At 41.8% G+C, this 15,260-nt stretch overlaps 1 protein-coding gene across 3 annotated transcripts in view; it reads right to left on the bottom strand.

The window, feature by feature from the left end:
• arid2 (AT-rich interactive domain 2) overlaps window positions 1–14,923 on the bottom strand; it is a 102,615-nt gene extending 87,692 nt beyond the window's left edge. Inside the window, exons 1-3 of one of the 3 annotated variants that reach the window (XM_062066290.1) lie at window positions 14,452–14,923; window positions 14,262–14,358; window positions 13,332–13,429 (exon numbers count right to left, since the gene is read on the bottom strand). In XM_062066290.1, the coding sequence (XP_061922274.1) occupies window positions 13,332–13,429; window positions 14,262–14,358; window positions 14,452–14,543 (287 nt within the window). In that variant the 5' untranslated portion in view covers window positions 14,544–14,923. The remainder of the gene's footprint in view (window positions 1–13,331; window positions 13,430–14,261; window positions 14,359–14,451) is intronic. The other 2 variants (XM_062066288.1, XM_062066289.1) reach the window with 2 other exon arrangements.
• Between the last annotated feature and the right edge of the window lie 337 nt (window positions 14,924–15,260).

Raw genomic sequence — 15,260 nt, 5'->3', positions numbered from 1 at the left:
GCAGCCCTAGGGGGGTGTAGGGGGTAGCGGGGGGTGTATATTGTAGCGTACCGGAAGAGTTAATGCTGCAAGGGGTTCTGGGTATTTGTTCTGTTGTGTTTATGTTGTGTTACTGTGCGGATGTTCTCCCAGAATGTGTTTGTCATTCTTGTTTGGTGTGTGTTCACAGTGTGGCGCATATTTGTAACAGTGTTAAAGTTGTTTATACGGTCACTCTCAGGGTGACCTGTATGGCTGTTGACCAAGTATGAATTGCATTCACTTGTGTGTGTGTGAAAAGCCGTAGATGTTATGTGATTGGGCCGGCACGCAAAGGCAGTGCCTTTAAGGTTTATTGGCGCTCTGTACCTCTCCCTACGTTCGTGTACCACTCCGTACAGCGGCGTTTTAAAAAGTCATACATTTTACTTTTTGAAACTGATACCGATAATTTCCGATATTACATTTTAAAGCATTTATCGGCCGATAACATCGGACTGCCGATATTATCGGACATCTCTATAAATGGGTTATACCTGTATAGCGTTTTTCTACCTTCAAGGTACTTTGACACTATTTCCACATTCACCCATTCACACACTGATGGCGGGAGCTGCCATACAAGGCGCTAACCACGACCCATCAGGAGCAAGGGTGAGGTGTCTCGCTCAAGGACACAACGGACGTCACGAAGTTGGGGACTGAACCAGAAACCCTCAGGTTGCTGGCACGGCCACTCTCCCAACTGCGCCACGACGCCCCTGATCCTGTATGAAAGTCTGACTACTAAATTGCACTTGTACCCAAACATTGGGGTATATTCTTCAGCAAATTGTATTTATGCAAGCAAATAACTGGTGATTAATCATGATTAATCACATGTTTAGTGAGCTTCATCTGAAGGCTTAGTGGCCACATGTGTGGACAGCACCTTTTAGCTCTTATTTCCAAGATTGTGTACACTACTGAATTGGGGTCTTATGGCTGCTTATGTGGACACTTATACTGACATCTGGTGGTGTCAGAAGACTATAACATAAAATGGAAATTGGGGGGAAAAATGTGTAAAAATAAGAATTAGCATGTCACTAAAAATGAAGTACACGTTTGTGTACTTATGGACTAAGTACATCATATCAAAAGATGATTCTTAATTTTTATTCTAATTAGGGTACAATAAGCCCAAATAGCAAAGAGAATTAAAAAAAAAAGCATGTAAACAAACAGCTTGGGCCTTAAGACTTTAAAAAAAATATGTATCAGACTGTTAAGCAAATATGATGTCATATTGACCACACCCCCACAGCCACAAATATAGAGGCAAGCTGGGGGAAACCCTGCGGTATGATTCCTACTTGATCCAACCGGTTTAATATCGGTATCAGCCAATACTTAAAGTTTAAACATTGGTATTTGTATCGGAAATTACACCCTTAAAGCTCACACGGTCATTGAAGGAATGTCTGCAAGGCGAACTTCTTGTCATCGATCATTATTTGCACTAATTAAAAGGAACGTTATTATTGAGATTTTAGGCTATTTGTGTTTCAAATAGGGCTGGGCGATATATCGATACACTCGATATATCGCGGGTTTGTCTCTGTGCGATATAGAAAAAAACTATATGGTGATATTGGAGTATATGTTCTCACGCAGTTGCTTTTAGCTGCGGGCATTACACTACAGGCTTTTATCACTCTTTCTTGTCTCTCCTTCTCACGGAGACATAAAACAAGCGCACCTTCTTACATACGTCACATACGTATACGCCCTCGCGGAGCAGAGAGGTAGCGGCATGGGTAACGTTAGCTGTGGTGCGAGTGGTAATACAAGAGAGAGAAGGTGCGAATCTGGTAACAAATGAAGGAAGAATTAATTCCCAAGAAAAACAGCAGGGGGTCCATCGTCTGGCGGTGGTTTGGCTTCAAGCGGGAAGATGTCGAAGAGACAACCGTAATATGTCAAGTGTGGGGCAAAAGCGTTGCTACAAAAAGTAGCATTAATGCTAATTTGTAGCATCATTTGAAAAGTCACCTGCTAGAGAATGAAGAGTGCTTACTCCGCATGTCAACATCTCTGTTCGGTGCCACACCAACAAAATGCCGAGGCAACCATTTCCACATCAACACCGTATGAAAAAAATAGTCAACAACAGAAGGAGATAACGTCCGCAGGAACCTACCACATAGCGAAGGACATACACTATTTTATTTCCTATTATGCAGCTCATTTTTATTTGACACTTATTGAAATATCTTGTGTGACATCATGCACAAAACTGCACTATATTTGTTTTAAAATATTGTAGTGGCGTTCTGTACAAAAAGTGCACTTTATTTTAGTGTTGTTTTGATATGTCACCTTAGTGACATCATGCACAAAAGTGCACTAATAGCTTGTTTTAAAATGTCTCTGACAATCTTGCACTTTCTGTTTTGAAATGATATGAAAGTTTGTGCCAATGTTTAATAACTGTTTAATAAATACACTTTTGGTAAATTACTTAGTTGTGATTTCCCTCTCTGCATGAACGTTTAAAATGAGTATATATTAATGCAGTATGAAGAAGAATGTTTTAATGTAGACACATAGAATCATCATGCTGATGTGATTATATGCATCAAGTGTTCATTCAAGGCTAAGGCAAAATATGGAGATATATATCATGTATCGTGACATGGCCTAAAAATATCGAGATATTTAAAAAAGGCCATATCGCCCAGCCCTAGTTTCAAACTTAAAATCACTGTTTTTGGCCCATTTTCTCCTTGCCCTTAAGAAGCAAAACATGTCTTATACAAAACCTACACTTATTTCTCATTTAAAATGTGCCGCTTTGCAACGTTTAAAGATGGACAATGTGTAAAACCTGCTTAAAATGTCAGCAAAAGACAAAAAGAGGAATGAGGACAATTAATCTAATTGCTCATGGGGGTCATGAGAATGCAAAGGCGATAATGTGGGTAGTCAGAGGTCACAGCTGGGTGCAAAACTTGCACATACATGCAGTGTTAGCAGAGGGCCAATATTACAATAACGCATCAACATACTGAGAGCAACGCTGTTAATTTAAGAGCATCTGCTCGCCACACATAAAAAGAAACAATCTGCTGATCTTCAACGTGTGAAGCGCTTTGCTGTGTGAGCACAAAAGACGATGCAGCCACAATATATATATATATATATATATATATATATATATATATATATATATATATATATATATATATATATATATATATATATATATATATATATATATATATATATATATATATATTATCAATCAAGCTTTTTTGGTTGATGTCGCCACAAGTAAACACACCTGCTAACTGATTGCAGATCAACTGTCACAAGCAGCAATTGCAAAAGGATATGTTAATGCTCGGGCGCGCTTGCTGTTTGTGCACGTCGCCTTTGCATAAAACTAGAAAGGCTTCATTTGCATTAGCTACTCCGAGGGTTGTACAAATACCAATATTATGGTACCGGTATGGGTAACAGAATGTACTTTGATACTTTTCTACATAAAAGGGGACCACAGAAAAATTGCATTATTGGCTTTATTTTAACAAAAAATCTTAGGGTAAATTAAACATATGTTTTTTATTGCAATTGAAGAACAATTTTGCACCTAAATAAAATAGTGAACATACTAGACAACTTGTCTTTTAGTAGTACCGTATTTTTCGGACTATAAGTCGCTTCGCAGTATAAGTCGCACCGGCCGAAAATGCATGATAAAGAAGGAAAAAAACATAAGTCGCACTGGAGTATAAGTCGCATTTTTGGGGAAATATATTTGATAAAACCCCACAGCAAGATTAGACATTTGAAAGGCAATTTAAAATAAATAAAGAATAGTGAACAACAGGCTGAATAAGTGTACATTGTATGAGGCATAAACAACCAACTGAGAAGGTGCCTGGTATGTTAACGTAACATATTATGGTAAGAGTCATTCAAATAACTATACATATAGAACATGCTATACGTTTACCAAACAATCTGTCACTCCTAATCGCTAAATCCCATGAAATCTTATACGTCTAGTCTCTTACGTGAATGAGCTAAACAATGTTATTTCATATTTTACGGTAATGTGTTAATAATTTCACACATAAGTCGCTCCTGAGTATAAGTCGCACCCCCGGCCAAACTATGAAAAAAACTGCAACTTATAGTCCGAAAAATACGGTAGTACCGTTGTTTATTCATTAGTACCATGATACTATACTAGTAGCGGTATACCGTACAACCCTAGTTACTCCATAATCATCCTCAAATTACTATATGTACCATTAAAGACGTTTGACAAAACTCTATTAGTCTGACAAACACTTGTTTTGGCTAGATATTACAGTAGAAAAAGTAAGGTCAGATGCAGGACAAGCTGGACAGAATGCGAGTGGACCCCTGCCTGGTTGCCTGGATTTCAGACTACCTCACCGATAGGCCACAGTACGTCAGACTGAAGGACATCACATCTGACACGGTGATCAGCAGCACCGGAGCGCCGCAGGGAACGGTGCTGGCCCCTCTTCTGTTCACCCTGTACACCGCTGACTTCTGCTACAACTCAGAGCTGTGTCACATGCAGAAGTACACGGATGACACAGCCATCGTCGGGTGCATCAGGGACGGCAGAGAGGAGGAGTTTCGGAGGCTGGTGAGGGACTTTGTTGTCTGGTGCCACAGGAACTTCTTGCAGCTCAATCCGACAAAGACCAAGGAGCTGGTCATTGACTTTGGGAGGTCGAGTCCAAGGTCACAACCTATTGTGATCGAGGGAGTCGAGGTACAGACCGTGGACTCATTCAAGTACCTCGGGGTGTGGGTGGACAATAAGCTGGACTGGACTGTTAACACAGACCACTTGTACAGGAAAGGACAGATCAGGCTGTACTTCCTGAGGAGGCTGCACTCCTTCAACATCTGTAAAAAACTCTTGTGGATGTACTACCAGTCTGTGGTTGCCAGTGTTCTGTACTACATCGTAGTGTGCTGGGGGGGCAGCATATCTAAGAAGGACAGCTCCAGGCTGGAGAAACTGATCAGGCGGGCCGATTCTACGATCGGAACAAAACTGGACTCACTGGTGACGGTGGCAGAGAAGAGGACTGTGGAAAAACTAGTGAGCATCCTGGATGATGCCAGTCACCCTCTGCATACCGTTGTCAGTAACCAGAGGAGCCTGTTCAGTGCTAGACTGCTTCATCCCAAGTGCAGGACTAATAGACTCAAAAACTCCTTTGTCCCACACGCCATTAGACTGTACAACTCCTCTCTGGGGGGGAGGGGGGGTACTAGGATGACAGGGGATGCAAAACAATAACAGTGAAATACTTTTTCATAACATGGTCACTACTGCCTAGTTTCTCTTGTTATATTCTTATTTTACTGTTATATTTTTATTCTCATCGTTGCTTTTTATTTTTATTCTATTGTAATATTTTTCTATTTTGTCTCCATTTATACCCCCATTATTTACTTTTTCCTTTTTACAATTTTGTACACTGCTGCTGGAATTTAAATTTTCCTGAGGGAACTCTCCTGAAGGAATCAATAAAGTACTATCTATCTATCTATCTATCCCAGCTTCCACTTTAAAGTAGTTGAAAATGCTACAAAAGTAGTTATTTGACATGACAGGACCACGGCGCTGCAAAATACTCCAGAACAAGACATTAAAAGCATTCCCAGTGCCATGTGCTCAAGCCCCATCAGGATCAACAATAGACACGTTTGAGCCACCAGCAGCCTGAGCAAGTGGTTCCTAGATGTCAGTGCCTTCTGGGCTTGCTTCCCTCCCACTGGGGGGCGTGAAACCAGCGGAACCGTCACCTGACTCGTCCTCAAGTTTACAATTTGAGAGACGTTAACAACCTCATTTCCTAGCGCGTTTCAGTCATTCTCAAAGGTTTTTAGAGGAAAAAACAGCACAGCGCTGTCCTGTGAGGGTTCAGCGTAGTACACCCCCCTCAAAAAAAAAAAAATCATATGAAACTAATTATGGAAGAAGACAAAACCGAGGAAATGCAAAACATTTCAGCTGAAAGGCATCCAAAACGTTAATATCAAACAAAGCCATGGTGAACCACATCATCTTAGGAAGGGAGAGCGCTACTTTGCAGTTCCACACTATGAGACACCCGTATGTCCACATAAGCATATAGAAGAGTTAGGGTGTTATATTGTAATACTTTAAATGCTATCAATGCTGCTGCTGAGTCATTAAAAAATCATGGGTAGTGGCCATTGCAATGCAGCTGTGATTAGTTTTATTAGGGCTTTAAAAAACTAGCAGCTCCATTTGGAACCGTTTTATTTAGGAGGGACTCTCAGTCTCCCACGTTTCCTACATCTTTGATTTTCCTAACACCGCAAACTAGGGTTGTACGGTATACCGGTGTTAGTATAGTACCGCAATATTAATGAATCATATTCGGTACTATACCGCCTGTGAAAAGTACCGGCCCCGCGCCGTCGTGTCATTGCTGGTTTTACGAGCAGAAAAGCATGTTCGGCAGCGCGCGCACACACAGAGTACTTACAAGCAGACACAGTGTGTAGACAGAAAAGGGAGAATGGACGCATTTGGCTTAAAAACTAACAATAAAAGTGAAGTTATAACACTGAAACGCCCTCAGGAAGAGGTGCTTTAAGACATTGCTCGCTAGCTAGCGGATAACGTCCATCCTGGCTACTTCTAAATCACTAATCCTCGCCTCCATGGCGACAAATAAAGTGAGTTTCTTACAAGTATTATTATCACTGCAGGACGAGGAATAGCTAAACATGCTTCACTGCACACCGTAGCTCGCCGGCACCAAGATGTAAACAAACGCCATGGGTGGATCGACACTCGACATCCACTGTGATGATACCAAGTACGATAGCATATCTAGTCGATACTATGATTACGTCGATATTTTTTAACATCACAACATCTTCTTTCGTTTTTTTAATTCATATTATGTTTATATACTCAGGAAATATGTCCCTGGACACATGAGGACTTTGAATATGACCAATGTATGATCCTGTAACTACTTGGTATCGGATTGATACCCAAATTTGTGGTATCATCCAAAACTAATGTAAAGTATCCAACAACAGAAGGATAACTGATTATTACATTTTAACAGAAGTCTAGATAGAACATGTTAAAAGAGAAAATAAGTAGCTATTAACAATAAATTAACAAGTACCGTATTTTTCGAACTATAAGTCGCAGTTTTTTTTCATAGTTTGGCCGGGGGTGCGACTTATACTAGGAAGCGACTTATGTGTGAAATTATTAACACATTAGCGTAAAATATCAAATAATATTATTTATCTCATTCACGTAAGAGACTAGACGTATAAGATTTCATGGGATTTAGCGATTAGGAGTGACAGATTGTTTGGTAAACGTATAGCATGTTCTATCTGTTATAGTTATTTGAATGACTCTTACCATAATGTGTTACGTTAACATACCAGACACCTTCTCAGTTAGTTATTTATGCGTCATATAACATACACTTATTCAGCCTGTTGTTTACTATTCTTTATTTATCTTAAATTGCCTTTCAAATGTCTATTCTTGGTGTTGGGTTTTATCAAATACATTTCCCCAAAAAATGCGACTTAAACTCCAGTGCGACTTAGATATGTTTTTTTCCTTCTTTATTGTGCATTTTCAGCCGGTGCGACTTATACTCCGGAGCGACTTATACTCCGAAAAATACGGTAAATTAATAATACATTTTCTACCATTTGTTCTTAATCATTTTGACAAAATAATAGAATGATAAATGCATACGTCAGCAGCTAAATTAGGAGCCTTTGTTTGTTTAATTACTAATAAAAGACAAGTTGTCTTGTATGTTCACTATTTTGTTTAATGACTAAATAATAATAAACATATGTTTAATGTACTGTAAGATTTTTTGTTAAAATAAAGCCAAAAATGCAATTTTTTTTGGTCCCCTTTATTTAGAAAAGTACCGAAAAGTATCAAAATAATCTTGGTACCGGTGCCAAAATATTGGTATCAGGACAACGCTACCTCAAACATTCTTGTGCGATCCACAGTCCTTCAAATGAACTCGGCTCCTTCTTCAGGTTCTGATGTCAAAAGTAGCCCCTCAACGACTTGAAAACGAGCAGAAGAAATGTCTCTGGCAAGCTTCCCGCTCATTACCGCCCGACATTCACATATCAAATAGACGGGGCTGAACTTCAGTGCCTGCTTATTGCTGTGCGGTGAGCGGGAAGCGCGGCGGCGCATTTTGTGCCACTGTCCGCTCAGAGGAAAACTGTTGAAACAAGAAAGCCACAGGTTTGATCCCCTGCAAAATTTGTCTTCTTGACACGGAGCAAGTGAAAGTGAGAAATAAATAGGGGATGACTACACATTGTAAGTTTTGCTAGAAAACAGTGGAAGAACATAAGTGATATAATCTTTTCTTGATAGTATTGAAGGAAAAATGAGCTGCGAGACTGTTGATTTACTCTCAACTTATTTGGTTGCTAGAGAAGAACACCATGAGAGTCAAAGAAAAGCTGAACCACATGAATGTAGACCTCATTAAAAGGAGTTCAGAACACACTAAAATAATACCTCTAAAGATAAAATAAGTAGTAAAATCCCCAAATCTAACTCAAATCCCCTTAAAAAACTGTTTGAATTATTCAAAGAAAGTACCACATGGCCCTACAACCGACTAACCAAAGTTAATACCTGACGTTAGCAAATATCAACAAAGCATTCAGAGGAAACTTCTGTAAGTCCCACTTCAACCTCTGCCCTGGATGAGGGCCAAAAAGAAACCTTACCCTGCGGTGATTATATTATAGGTGAAAGAAAACTGTATTTTGGGATCACACACAGTCAGCAAAAACACATAGCCATCGATCACTGTCTGGGGCAACTTCCTTTGATAAAAATCCACAAATTAGTTCTAACGGTTGTAGTCACATGAGAATTAAATGCAGGCTTCCCCTCAACTGTCTGTGTTTGCTGCTCCCTTTTTCACCACCACAATGCATTTAGGACCAACACAATCTGACAAACGAGCACAAGTTGGTCACTCAAGATCATTGCATCTCCGAAATCAGCAATCAGGGAAAAGTATTTCCTGAGCCTACAAGCTCTGGAGCGTTGACTCTTGTCATTTCGGGGTCCAGTTACAACAGACTCGAGTCAGTTTGCTCTGCTCCAACATTGTGTTGGATCAAGTGTGACATCAGGACCGGAAGGAATGGACCAAACCAAGATCACCTATGAGATGGGTTTACGTCCACCCGACGGGGGACTTTAGTCCCAAGTGAGGCAAGTGTGAACGCAATTGGACCAAAATGATGGATATGATCTCACAAAATGCGAGTGTACACCCAACGACAAAAAAACATCAGGAGAAAAATGGTTAAATGTGCGACCAGAAGCGTAAATACTGTAGTTAAACATAACTGGTTCGTTTAAACAAAGGCGTTGTGTTATTCATAGTTGGGTGAACTCGTCAAACGCTGTCTCCTTGCAGGATATCTCCGAGAACCTTTCTAACATCTTGATATCCTCTCAAGTTACATCTCAGCTGGTAAAAAAAAATCTACCAAAGATAGAAGAGTCCTACAATCCAATATGATCCAAATGACGTCATGTTGTTTTGGGCACATGGACGATGTACACGTCACACATGTTGTCAACTAGAGGTCTGCTGACCGAAGTCAAACCAAACCGCACTGAACCAGATTACTACAAGTGTGAAGGCATCCCTAGACGAAGATACTGCCTGCTTCCAAGCACCATTTAGCCATGCTCTGCAGTCTGCTTTATTCACACCAAATAGAAAGCGGTTTCATTGAGGTTTGTTTCCACGAGTACAGGGATGGGAGCATCCTTTGAGGAAAAAAAGAGGGAAATTTGTCTCAGGACAAAGTGCTGCCACGCAAACGGAAAAATAATATTTTGAAAATCAAGACTCAATTTAGACTTATTCTCATCTATCAACCTCTTTTGGCTGTCTTTTATACACTTATATGTCCCATGTACATAATTTACTAACATTATAATTGCTAATGTCCAAAACATGCATGCAAAAAAACGTTTCCCATTCGGCAAGTCTATCCACTCGGGTAATATACTTCCAGCGTTGTGACCTCTGTTTACAATCCATCACGTCGAAAATATAACTCCTCGCTGGCTACTAATAAATACTCTAGAACCACAACTGGTTCGGAACTAATATCGCTCGGTTTGTAATCATCCAAATATAATTAGCGGCAAAGTGGACAGCAGGCGTCGTCGTGGCTCGGAGAGCAAACAGAGACAAGCAATCTGGCTAGATGGTTCGGCTCGAGCTTTTTCCGGCGCTCCTGAGATCGTCTCCCAGTCCTGCCACTAAGAGAAACAGCGAGTACCTGCGGCTAAGCGGAGTGTTCAGCAGATTTTGTTTGGATCACATTTTTATTGATATTTCATTTAAAAAATTAGGAAATCAAATTTTGATGCAAAAATTAATGTTTAAATATGTGGATTTCCACGTTTTCAAGGACATTTCACATGCCTGTGAGTACTACAAGTGTCAACACATCCTTAGACAGCTTCTAAGCGCCATTTAGATGTGCTCCCCCGTCTCCTTTATACACTCTAAATACACAGCTGTTTAATTGAGGTTTGTCTCCACAAGTAGCGCTGAACGTTTGCCGTTCATCTCTAGTAAAAAGCTGCTGGGCATCTGCCCTCCTAAGGAACTGAGAGCAGCTGCATGCAACTACAGCAAAGGAGGAAAATAGTGCAGGACTTGGGACACCTTGCAAACAAAACATCTTGGGATGTTCTCCTGCAGACAGGTGGCAACTACAGCAAGATGCTAAACTTTGACACTTAGATGCATGCAACGCGGCATGGAAATAGATATGTTTTCCAAAATATGCACGCCACATTGATTTTCCTCTTCGACCACGTCCACACGAAGACAGATACTTCATAAACGCATACTTATCTCTGCGTTTAAGCCTCTTGTCCACACGTAGACACATATAATTGTGTCTTTAAAAACGCAGACTTTTACAAATGCTGGCCAAAGTGTAGAGATCCAAAACTCTCCGCTTAGCGTATGCATGTGCACGGCACTAACGGGAGACTTGTGATGACGTCACGGTTGTGCGCTGTCAATCCCAAGCTCAACAACACTGCCTTTTCGGCTTTAAACACACTATAAGAGGACTTAATGTCTGTTTGAACATAAACATACTGCTCTTTTCACTCAACATCAATAAAAAGTCACATCAAAATGGGCTTTGCGACACTCCCGCCGTCAGCTGTTTTGGATATGACCCCTGTGGAACCTCCACCTGATGGGACAACTTTGACAAGCAAGACTTTTTGCTCGGTGTCATGAGAAAGGTGCAACATTATCTCATGTTTTTAGTCCTTGTTTAACGACAACTCATGAAGTTAACTTACGTGTCTTGCTTCCATTTTTGTAGATGGAGCCTGGCGTAAAAAGCGACCAAGCAACTAAAAAAAAACATGATGTAGCGTCCTCCTCATAGTGTGTACTGGTGTAAAAGACAATATACACTTCATTACACATGTACTATATCGATGATTAAATGCTTTATAATTCCACGAGTTTTGCAGCGGCACACGCACGTCCGTGCACTTTATATATGAACTTAAACATGCAAAAGGGTTTCGTTAGTGCGCGCTGATTTTATAGTGTACACTTCACTGCACATGTAATACATCACCATGTTGCTGAACATGTTATAATTCTATGAGTGTTGGGATTCAGCAGCACTTTAATAATGTTCCCAGGGCTCTGTGTATGTGCAAGCTGGTTTTAAAGACAATGTACATGTCACTGTACATCTAAAGGCCATCAAAATAAACATAATAAAGCCACCAAGTCAGCTATTGCTGCCTTTTTTCAGGCTTCTGATTGGTCAAAATGTGCATGACAGCAGGTGTACGCGTTTGTGCGTAGACAGACCGTTTTGAAACTACACTTGTGTGGATGGAGATTGTTTTAAACCTAAATATGTGTTTTTGAAACTCTCTGTGCTCGCTTGGACATAGCCTAAGAGAAACAGTGAGTACCTGCAGCTGAGGTGAGCGTTCAGCAGCATTTTTATTGATATTTCATTTAAAAAATCAGGAAATCATATTTTGATGCGAAAATGAATGTTTAAAATTGTGGATTTCCACGTTTTCAAGGACATTTCACATGCCTGCGAGTACTACAGGTGCCGATGCATCCTTAGACAGCTTCCAACTGAAGATACCGCCTGCTTCCAAGCGCCATTTAGATGTGTTCTCCCGTAGCACAAGTAGTGCAGACCGTTTGCCGTTCATCTCAAGGAAAAAAAATCTGCTGGGCATCTGTGCTCATAAGGAACTGAGAGTAGCTGCATGCAACAAAATAGTGCAGGACTTGGGACACCTTGCAAAAATAAAATGATCTTGGGATGTTCTCCTGCAGACAGGTGGCAACTACAGCAAGATGCTAAACTTCTAAACTTGGATGCATGCAACGCAGCATGGAAATAGATATGTTTTCCAAAATATGCACGCCACATTGATTTTCCTCTTAGACCACGTCCACACGAAGACAGATACTTCATAAACGCATACTTATCTCTGCGTTTAAGCCTCTTGTCCACACGCAGACGCATAGTTTTGTTTTTAAAAACGCACTTTTGAAGATTGTTTTGAACCCAAATATGTGTTTTGAAACTCTCTGTGGACATAGCCTAAGAGAAACAGCGAGTACCTGCAGCTGAGGTGAGCGTTCAGCAGCATTTTTATTGATATTTCATTTAAAAAATTATGAAATCATATTTTGATGCGAAAATTAATGTTTAAAATGGTAGATTTCCACGTTTTCAAGGGCATAACACATGCCTGCGAGTACGACAAGTGTCGACGCATGCTTAGACAGCTTCCAACTGAAGATAATGCCTGCTTCCAAGGATGCGTTCTCCCATAGCACAAGTAGTGCAGACATTTGCCGTTCATCTCAAATAAAAAATCTGCTGGGAATCTGTGTTCATAAGGAACTGAGAGTAGCTGCATGCAACAACAGCGAAGGAGGAAAATAGTGCAGGACTTGGGAAAAAAAATATCCTGGGATGTTCTCCTGCAGACAGGTGGCAACTACAGCAAGATGCTAAACTTCTAAACTTGGATGCATGCAACGCAGCATGGAAATAGATGTTTTCCAAAATATGCACATTGATTTTCCTCTTAAATGCAAGTTAAAAAGAGTGCCCCTGCTTGATGTCGTGACACAATTACACCAAGCAGGGGGGGAAAGGCTTCTTGTAAACACTTCCCACATGCTGCCTGGGAGGCTACTCACCGAAGGTAGTACTGTTTTAAAGCGAATGCAGCGTTGGAGCAACTCCTTGGGAAGTTAAACTCCTCTCCAAGTTCATTCCACTGGTTTTTGTCGGACACCTGGAAGGAGGGAAATGCGTGTTATATTGAGGCACATGATAATAATAAACACACCTGTACTGGGGCAAAATGAGCGGCAACCATCTGGTGCCCTCACACCACCAATACCATAACAAGTAAAAATAATCAATAACTTGTTTAAACTACTGTGTTATGTTGAAATTGGTAATACAAAAACACGCGTGGTGATAGTGTGTGTATGTTGACGTGTTGGGGTCGGGGGGACTTAACGTTTCAGTTGATGCTAACTAGCAACATGGCTAACACGGCTAACTTGACTTTTCCTCCATTGCTAGTTTTGCACGCAAACGACGCCACAACACTTCCCAACAAACTGTGTCCGCCGGGCCGGGGTGGGGGAACGTGGTAGTCAGCGTCGCGACGTTAATTCGTGGTTGTGTGCCCGACAAGAGTTTAAACATTATTCACTATGCAAAGGCCTGTGCGGGGCCTTGCGTTTTTGTGAGCAGCCATGAAGCCGAAGAAAATGGCGAGGAAAGGGGGGGTACAAAAAAAAAAAAAAAAAAAAACCCGAAGCTTTTCCGTGCTAGCGAAGTGTCTACGGGCGCTCCGGAAGGGGGGTACGGCCGTGCAAATCGATGTTAGACGTGCCCGCTAATTTTGAGCGGAGAGCCCGCACACACACACAGACGGGACACAACAACACAGCACATTGCAATAGAGATACACGGCAACACTAGCACAAGGCCAACAACGAGCCACTAACGTCTTTCTGTCGGTGGCGGGGGGGTTTCCACTTGTCCCGGGGAGTTGCAGAGTGGTCCCCACGCAGGGTGCAGAAATAAACCCCACTTTTAGTCTCCTCACTCACCTTTGCAAATCCACCTAAAGAGACGACTCTGATGTAGAGAGCGTTCAGGTCCAGCTCTTTCCCACCCACGATAGGAATCTTCTTAAACGGCGATCTGCTGGGGGGGGATAACGTCAGAAATGAGCACACGGTAACACTTTAAAGTGTGTCTTTTTTAAAAGTTAACCAAGAATTCAAGAAAAAGACGCACCCTCTGCTTTGGTGGAATTGCCGCAGCTCGTCCAGGAAAGCTCGTCCTTTCCGCCGCTGCTCTGGAAGGTTTTTCCCCGTCGAGTTTGCCATCGTTTTGAACGGTTAAAAAGCCCCCACTTCGCTCGCTTCCTAAGCCGCCAAGGATCCCATACTCCGCCGGCGCTCAGTCATTCGCCGGGCTGAGTGTGTTTTGGGAAAAGAAAAAAGTTAAATAAGAAAAGAAGAGCGAGGGGGAAGCTCGCTAATAAAGACCGATGCACACAGCGACCCCCCCGGACCAAGTTGCAACGGATAGTCGTACCCCCCCCACCCCCGAATACGAGCGATCTAGCGGGAGATTCGGCGCGCCATGCTGGACGGTGCCGGGACGATCGCGGTTGTGTTGGTTTTGGAGTGGGGTTTGACAGTGTAGTACGGACGCGGCGGCTCCGAGGCTATCGCGCACACTGTAGAGCGGCAGAGCGAGCCTGTTCTCAGACAAAAAGATGAGAAGGCCGCGGAGAGGCCGGGCCCTGCCATGCGCGCGGCAGCGACATCTGTGGCCGCTGGCGGAATTGCAACAACCCCCCACCCCCCTCCCCTCCGGTCAGGGGCAGAGCGGGTGGTGGAACAATAGCGACTGTTTTCTTTTTTTTAGGGACCGTCTGACAAATTGTCCGTTGCATGACGTTTTACATAAGGGGTCCACAATCTTTTTCCCACCAGGGACCGGTTTAATGTATGCATTATTTCCATGTGTGGCAGATAAAAACAGCAAAAAAAAAATGAGCATGAAAAATCAACTCACTATAACGCTTTACCATGAAT

The sequence above is a fragment of the Entelurus aequoreus genome, linkage group LG12 (assembly GCF_033978785.1).
Source record: "Entelurus aequoreus isolate RoL-2023_Sb linkage group LG12, RoL_Eaeq_v1.1, whole genome shotgun sequence".
NCBI classification, from domain to species: domain Eukaryota; kingdom Metazoa; phylum Chordata; class Actinopteri; order Syngnathiformes; family Syngnathidae; genus Entelurus; species Entelurus aequoreus.
This window is presented reverse-complemented; position numbering and strand designations above follow the sequence as displayed.